This window comes from Gobius niger (assembly GCF_951799975.1).
Source record: "Gobius niger genome assembly, chromosome: 15".
Lineage (NCBI taxonomy): Eukaryota > Metazoa > Chordata > Actinopteri > Gobiiformes > Gobiidae > Gobius > Gobius niger.
The window spans coordinates 12,096,224-12,105,153 of NC_136866.1; the positions used below are offsets into that span (position 1 = coordinate 12,096,224).

An 8,930-nucleotide genomic window follows, 5' to 3' on the forward strand; every position below is an offset into this window, starting at 1 on the left:
TTTCCCCTCTCATTAGGAAAGCCCAGTTTGTGTGGTTCAGTTGGAGCTCATGCACATGATCAGCCTTAAGAGCTGGAGCTGTTCGGATACTGTCAGCTTGTGTCAGCTAATCTTCTGTTCACAAATGTCCTGCTTATAACCCTTTGTTCTAGCCTACTGAAACTTGCTTGGTATTCTCAATGCAAATGTCTTCAGCTGCCAATCCTGATAGTTCATAGATTGTGGTTTTCCAAAAAATCATGAATGAATTTATGAAAATAATTGTTAAGGTTTTTGTGTTCTACATAATTAATTGGTGTGGAAAGAATGGTTCATGTACCATTATCAAAGCCCAGATAACAACTAGTCCTTTAAAAAAAAATTGTTTTAAATATATTATACATATTATTATTGTACAGTGGTAATTTCTAATTAGGTTAAGAAATGTACTTATTAAAAAAGGATTTGGATGCCTGCCAAATCTGACTTTGCAGCACAGGGAAAACCCACCGAGACATACGATCTGTATGGAATATGATTACATTTTCTGCTGCTTAATCAATCCACATTTCATTGTCCCCATGTGAATCTTACAAACACATGTTCGTCTTTACAGTCCCATCTTTTATGGGTCGAACTCTGTCCCTTCTCCTTAAAGAGTAACCAATTCCTATATTCCGCCCACTTAACGAGTTTGAAAGGTGCACAGGCCCCTGGCCCAGGGACATTTCTCAATTTACAACATGCACTCTAGACTTTGAAGTAGTAGTAATAATAATAATAATAATAATAATAATAATAAAAAAAGAAAAGAAAATAATAATCATAATAATAACAATAATAACATTGTTTTACACTTGTATATGTGCCCGAGTTTACAAGCTTCGCAAAACGCTTTGATATTTCATATTCAGTTCTAATTTGTATTATTATTTATTTTCCTAAAGTTTTTGGTACCATTTATATTGTAGGGTGCTCGTTAAGTATCAATAAGTCATTAATAAGTATCAGTGATCTGCTTAAGATTACTGATACTACTAATATGGCTATTGGCAATCGATAATAGTATAAAAAGCTGATGTAACAAGAGAATATCTCCATTGTGAGGGGCTGCAACTAACAATTATTTTGTAATCGATTAATCTAGCGATTATTTTTACGATTAATCGCTTGGCTGTGAATGGTGTAGGAAAAATATTTTTTTTCTAATTTTTTTTTATCACATTATAGCTTAAAGGGGCTAGATGCAAGTTAGCCATTTTATACTCACTACTGCCACCTCAGGTCATACGTGTAACTGCAGCTTCTATATTAAGCTTGTGTATGACGGCACTTCAGACCCGAAGTAAAAACTTTTTGAGTGACAGTGCAGGATTTTAGAGGCAGTTGTGGTGAACAGGTCTGAGCTCATTCTACACATCAGGACATTCTTGAAACATGTAGGGGGAGGAAAATACTTCATTTTAACATCTTTAAACTCTGTATAGTCCCTTTAAGTGGTGCTGTTTGAGGATGTGTTGATGGAGTAAACTATAGGGAAATGTTTTTTGAAGGCTCTATTCATGAAATTTACAATGTACAAAACACTACAGACCCTAAATATAAAATCAAAGTAGGTTTTCATCAAAATTACAAAAAAAATTATGTAATGTTTGCTCCATTTAAGTCTGTGTGAACCAGAAAACGATTAATCGATTACTAAAATAGTTGTCGACTATTTCAATAATCGATTTGTCGTCGATTAATCGATTAGTCGTTTCAGCCCTAATTGTGAGATCAATAAAATTCTTATCTTAGTCATTATTCAATCACTCAGTGGTGGTAAGCTACTCTTGTAGCTCTCACAGTTGCCTGGATAAACAAAGGCACAAGGCAACCAATCTGAGCCATCATTGTCCCATTTACCATTCCTGAGTGAGACCAAAGCTGCTGCAGTAGCACTAGCCACGGTAGCCACTATAGCATTAGCAGATGTGATAAGCCTAATAGGCTATCATTTATTTATTATGGGAATTTGTGGCTGGATCTGGCCTCCAATTGGATAGGCCTGCAGTAGAGGGTATACATGTTACGTCTAAATAGAAATACCTTCAACACGCAGAACCTCTATTCAATGACTTGACTCTTTTTTCCACATACGTTTAACATACATGCAAGCAAAATAAAGCTGAACAACATTTTTTTTTTTAACCGTTTAGCATTTGTTAAATAATATTGTATATATATCTCGCCAGGTTATCCCTTCATCAACAGCGATGATATGAGCTACATGGGCAGTCCAAGGGGTGGCAAAAGGAGAAACAATGCATCACAGCATTTTGACAACTTTTAATCCATTCAATCATGTGTCTCAACCTCTTTGAACTGATTTTATTACACCGCCTTTGTTATGCCTGATCCCGTCAGACCTCGGAGGCTGAACAGGGCATGGTCGGTTACTTGGATGAGAGACCGTTTGGGAAAACAAGGAATGGTGACTGTAGTGAGTGAGTGGTTGGTGGTGGTCAGAGGCCAATGTCACAGACTGGTTGCCTCGCTTCTGTCAGTCTAGCCCAGGGCAGCTGTGGCTATAATAGTAGCTTATCTCCATTGAATATGGAGTGAATGAATAATGCAATGCAAAACGTTGAGAGAGAGATAAAACAAATACATAATCATCATCATCATCATCATTATCATCATTCAGCAGGCCAGAGGCCAAAGTTGCTGCAGATTCATGATAACACATGGCTGAAGTCTTTACAGTTGTTTTACAATCCTAGCTGAAGTTCACGTGGTTCTGTTCATGTTTATAGTACACGTGCACGATACACATGGCAGTGAAAGACCACTCGTTCATACATTCTTCTTGCAGGACAAGGGAGAGATCAGTAACAAATCTCACTAACAGCTGGTTTACCTGTTCAATCCAGCCCCTCCTCTGCATATCATTCTGGTTAGTGGCAACACACACTGTGAAAACAGCACCGCTGCCTTCTGCAGTATACAGCCGCCTTTAGACAAATAAGATTATTTTTTTTTATTCTCCTGCTCCTCTAAAATGAAGACTTAAGCTTTAAATCCTGTTGGCTTTTAAGTTGTTTCAAATAACACATTTAGTCAGAAGTAGCTCACAATTCTATCTAAAGTGCCCACTATATTAATTAAACATAAAACTATATACTGTATACATCATAAAGGTTAATACTGTTTATTTATCTGGACTTAATTAATTTTCAGATGTGGTCAGTGATCAGAGGTTTGACCTGCAGAATACCTGGTGCGGACAGGAAGTGAAACAAGTGTATATAATAATATTACAATAAAAAGAGGCCTCTGTAATTAACACTAATGTCCTACTTATGCATTTTGAGTGAGTGCCCAGGGTTCCCAACAGGCCAGGAGTCAGGACCGCCACTGAATGCCTTAAGCTGCCAGAGACACAAGCGTGTGGACATTTAGAGGAGCAGAGGACTCAAGATCAGAAGCTCTAGAATTCTGCGCTTGCACGAAAAGGACTTGATAGTAAACCTAAAGGGACTCTCCAAACACCTGTTTTCTGAGTCTGAGAACTGGTTTCAGCCATAAGATGTGGCCACTCTGCTTCCTGATTAGATCATTCTCATAACCACAAAAAATGTACACAAACGCTTACATTCATACAAATATATAAAAACCTACAATACAACTGTTAGAGATAGAGTGCAGAAAGGTCCCACGTGCCCTACCTTCAACTAAAATGCAGTAGAATCTTGTTGTTCCGCTGCTGGGTTTAGTTAGGATGCTCTTTCTCAAATAAAAAGGCTGTGGCTGAGTGGCTATATAGAACACAATGGTCGAGCACATGATGTGTAGCCCTTCCCACACACGTTAGGAAACAGGTTTTACCCCTTTTTTGTATCTCAGTGAGATCAACATTTGATCCATTGATCCACTTACGCTTTATGAAATATCGCAATGCTGATAACCAGAGTTGATAATCAGCTAAGCTCAAATGGTTTAGGAATCAATGAGTAGTGTGTGAAAGTGTTGGTGCGGATGGCTCGTTGGCGCAAATCCGAAGCCACTTAATCTGCCTCAAGGCAGGTGTGGCGTGTGGTTGCGACAAACTTGACATATAATTTTCTAACACATGTTGGGAAGTGAATGAATAACTTTTATAGCGCTGTGAAAATGCGTAACAAATTTGCGGAACATAAAATCCAAGTCACTAAAATATTTCATCTTGAATATTCCTTTTAAGAGCATTTCAGTTGACTGTTATCAGTTCTCATCAACCCCTAACCTTCACACTTTGACCCTCATACACGTGTCTTTGGTCATCCCTGATCCATTCTTGTGCAGCGAGCATGTGTTACATGAAGTCATTATCAGAATAAAGAGAAGACACTGGCGCTCGTCGAGAACATACCTTATCAACCAGTGTTTGATCTTCAAGACCCCTCTGTGTCTAGTCCTATTGTGAAGCACTCACTTCACGGTGATCCACGCTGCTGGTGATATAGCTGGATCACGCGCCGCCCATTTCAGAAGCTCACATGAACGTGCCGCCCCTTCGTGACAGGCATGACGCGCACATGCGTAATGCGCACTTGGGTCGTTATGGTGGAGACACCGGGTTTTATTTATAATAAATCCCACAACCGCCGTGTATCTTACAGCTGTAGAAAGCCCTCGCACAGTGAGTCCGGGCAGACCTGCGCGCTACTCCACATGTTCCCCCGTGGTATAAACTCGCGTTTTTCTCACCAGTCTACTATCATGTTGACATTGACACGCATTTATTATGTTGACATTGGCCAGGTATCAACCATTCTCCTCTCACTTGTTACAGATAATGTTAGAGGTCATATACACCGCACACAAGAATGAACTTACCCGTGCCTGCGAAATGGGGGCATACACGGTCCTCACTGTTACCGTAGGAACGGGACTCACTCATGTAGGCCGACTGTTCCCCCTGTCGTTTCAGAGTAAAGATTCTAGGTCAAATTCTCGTTCCCCAAAAGCGTCAAGATACTGCGCTGTTTTTTTGGTGTAATTTCAATTGTCATGTCTTCGAAGCGTGCGCTGGCCAGAGACCCGACCCAGTTCCCATCTGTACCACTCAACGACCGCTGGAGCCAATGATGGAACAGCGCGCCCCCTCCTCGCGGCTGACTCATTCCCTAGTGGTAAAAGCATACGGGTTGGCTGGCCTTGCATTTGGACGTAATGCCAAATAATAACATTCATAACAATTCAGTGGAGGTGTATTTTTTTATATTTTATTTCACAATGTAAACATACAAATTTACATAACCTAATTATGAATCAACCACTGAACTCGGACCAACATACTTGTAAGGATCCTATTTTCAATAAAGGAAGTTCACTAAAGGAATCTGGTCACTGTAGAGATCTGTTGCTGGATAAATGTCTTTAATAATAGTACAAACATAAACAGAGCTTTTGTGAGGTTTGTCCTTCAGTTGAGCTGCCTAATGATGCCATTAATGTCCGCACTGCGAAAACCAGGAGCTCCAAGATCTTTGAGAAGTCCAGCCTTGTCCCTGGCAGCGTGACGTGCCACTGATAACTTAAATGGCTGCAGGAAGTTATTGGCGGCACGGAAGCTTTTTCCAACAGCGTAAATCTCATGAATGAGGTCCTCCAAACAGATGATCCCATGGTGGCCTAGGTGAATACAACACAAAATGCATCTTAGTATTGGCCCGTAGGCTTTATTTGACTGGACAGTACAGGATGAAAACTGGGTAAAGAGTAGGGAGAGACATTCAGCAAACTGAGACTCTAATCTTTAGGATTTAAAACGGTGGGTGTCTGGCCTAAAACCCGGGGCTTCTTTGGTTACAGGTAAAGAAAATGGTACAATTGTACTTTCCTGTGGATACTGATCAGGGGTGAAAGTAGCTTCTTTTTCCTGTCGATACTATGTCATATAAAGTCACTTGTCCTTAATTAAATTCACACAACTTTACTTTCCAAGTGTCATTTGTAAAAAATGCTTTAAGAAGCCGTTAGTTATGTCATGCCTTTCACAACGGCTCTTGCTTTTATTTTGTAAGACCAACAGGAAGCGCTCCGTTCTCAGGCTAATTGACAAAGAGGGAAACTAAAGAAAGATTTACTGTTGTTTTGATCAAGAATGTAACATTTTCAAGACATGGATAAACAGGATATTTGTGATGCGTTCCACAAGTATAGAAAGAGATTTAAGGACACAGCACGGATTTGTTTGCTCCTCCTTGTTTGCAGGTAAATTAAGTGCACGCCGTAACAGTGTCCCACAAAGGAAAATCAGAAAAGTCAGTAGAGCCCGGTTTAGTGAGAGCTCATTCTAATGTGACAGCTTTAGATTGAGGAGTGTGTGCACAGGGGGGGACCAGCGGACCGCAGCCAAACACGGCAAATATTTTAAATTAATGAATTAATGTGACATCATACCCATGTGCTTTTCAATAAAGGTGTTGTCTGTCAAAGGAACTCTTCTACGGCCAATTTTTGTTTGTCCCCTCTTCAAAATAAGTTCTCGAACAGACTTCAAGTTGGGAAACCTGATAAAAAACAAAAAAAACAATGATGGAGCAAAATCATTTTTGAGGATATCTTGGATATATATTGGTGGGCACTTACCCCCATGCCACATACGGTTCTACCACCTTCAACATGGCTAAAGAAGTTTTGTTGATTTTAACAAAGGTCCCACTGAAGATCTTCCTCAATCTCAACATCTGAACTACCTTCATAACCTTAGCACTCACTCCTTTGATCCTATAAGAGATGCAAAAGAAAGAAAAACAGTTTGTTTAGGACAGGCGTTGCTTTTTCTATCAAAAGTCTTTCCACCACAGTAAAGCTATCCCTGATAACTAAAGACAATAGGCAATTTAATTAAAAGGAAATATGAACTGAATATTATAAAAGCCTTTGCTAACACATGGCTAGCCTGGGTAAATTCATTGTGACATGTTTTGGCTCAAGACCTTCATTTGCAAAGTTTTACATCCAAGTAGCAGCTTCCTAATCATTATAATAGTCCCCAGTTTAGGGGACATTTCACTTCTGAAAAGGAAACTTCATCCCAAGCAACAAAGAGATTGAATATTACTAGTAAACTGCTGGATGTTTTGAATGTAATGTGTTTTAAGCTAAATTGATTATTGAAAGTGACATGCATTTGTAAATACATATTAGAGTTTTAACTTTCCCAGGTAGTTAATGAACTTCACATCATTTTGCAACCTATAGCACACATGTCTGAAAGAACTCACATACTTACTCTCTTATTCTTACAACAAATGCAAGTTTATTTGTTGCAGGAGGGACAGTCGTAGCAGGCCTGTGCTCGGCTCTGCGAATGCGACTATCATCACGATGTTTCTTGTGGCTGTGTTTTAGAAAGTCTTCCAAACGCTTGAATTTCAATGGTTTGCCCTTTGAAACCTTTAATAAGAAAAAAAAACTCAAATCTTTGCATCGCTGTGGTGAGGTTTAACTCAGACAAGATACTGGGAGCATTTCAGAATATACTGGAAGTGAACAGACCCTTCTTTTTTCAAGCAGAGCGATTTTGGCCTGTGTGGCTTTGATTGCCTGGTACGCCTTCCTCTTCTTGAGCAGATACTCTGGAACCAACTTGATGACTTTTGGAGACCTGCTCGATGCAGCAGACACAAAAGAACAAATAATGTCAAACACATGATGTTGGTCATTTTAGAACAAACGTTGCGTTTCTGAATTGTAGGAAGTCCTTTTACTTTAATTCAAAGATTAACACAAACAATAGAAGATTCTGACCTCATACAGCTGTGGCTGAAGCTCGAGAATGAATGAACTGTGCAAGGCATTTGGTTTCAAAATGCTTTTGTTTTAAAACAATGTATTACAGTAAACTGAAGGAGGACTATTTCAGTAAAAAGAGCAAACTACAATACTGGATTTATACTGAATTCAAGTGGTTAAGCTTTTTCAATATTCACGCCAGTATCTGGAGGCAGTAGCTACAGCACTTCTGTTGCATTGGATTAACAGAGACTGGCCACTTAAATCACAATCCATCTCCCTCATACAGACTGTTAGTTAAAAATGTCCATGAAGATAGTTCACATGACGACTGGCTTGTTCATGAGAGATGTTTGGCTTTGTCCATTCCAAAAGAGATTTACCTTGGAATGACAACTGCCCCCCATTTGGTTGCTTACAGTCATTAACACCTTTTTTCCTCCCATTTTTAAAGATTTGACCGCAATCATAATATCAGGCAGCAAGCATACACAATACAATCAACTATAAGGCAGTGCCCTATGTGGTAAAGTGTTATTGAAGAGTAAAGAAATTAAATGTCGTAAAGCCTGACTTTTAAGCCCGACTGTGATTATAGGCATGTCCCACCAAAACACATAACTTGTCTAAAACTGACTACTTTAGGATGTCAGTATCCTAGATGTCCGGCTAAGAGTGAACTTCGTTTGGACTGAAGTCAGCTGTAGCTCTGCACAAACGTGTCGCCTGAGCGCTTCCTCCGCGCAACACAGACCGCGAAACCAAAGCCCAGACGAGCTGTGCGAATTACTAGTAGTGGAAAAATGTAAGTTAATGACCATGCGGAGATTTGGGGGGGGGGGAAGACTCTAAAATTAGAAATAATACGTCGATTAAAACACCATTTTTTACAAGCACTCCACTGACGAGATTTTCATGCATCAACTGTTTAAATTGTGCAGATTCATACTCAATTTTGAGTCGTTAATCTATTTTAGACACTTAACCAGCTGTTCCAAAGGCTAAAATAACATTTGATGTTGCTATTCGTATCAGATGGAAATAGATAAAAATCCAATGTGCACTTACTCAGTTTCAGCCATCCTGAAAGCTGGGAGGACGCACACTAATGACGTCACGTTGTTTACGTTTTTCTTACTCTGCTTGTACAGTGTATACGGCTGGTACGCAAGCTTTATCGCCACCTA

General features: G+C 39.6%; 1 protein-coding gene across 1 annotated transcript; it reads right to left on the reverse strand.

The window, feature by feature from the left end:
• Positions 1-5,281: 5,281 nt before the first annotated feature.
• Positions 5,282-8,871, reverse strand: rpl7l1 (ribosomal protein L7-like 1). Its single transcript, XM_079572380.1, has 6 exons — positions 8,812-8,871; positions 7,507-7,615; positions 7,241-7,404; positions 6,595-6,732; positions 6,406-6,515; positions 5,282-5,634 (listed from the first exon to the last, which is right to left on the reverse strand). The coding sequence occupies exons 1-6, from the start codon at positions 8,823-8,825 to the stop codon at positions 5,426-5,428; spliced, it is 744 nt and encodes a 247-aa protein (XP_079428506.1). The 5' UTR covers positions 8,826-8,871; the 3' UTR covers positions 5,282-5,425.
• Positions 8,872-8,930: the final 59 nt, after the last annotated feature.

Coding starts and splice junctions, on each gene's coding strand:
- rpl7l1 (XM_079572380.1), bottom strand. Junction 6,516..6,594: donor GAACCGTATGTGGCATGGGG/GTAAGTGCCCAC, acceptor GTTTTTTATCAG/GTTTCCCAACTTGAAGTCTG. Junction 5,635..6,405: donor CTTTATTGAAAAGCACATGG/GTATGATGTCAC, acceptor GTATTCACCTAG/GCCACCATGGGATCATCTGT.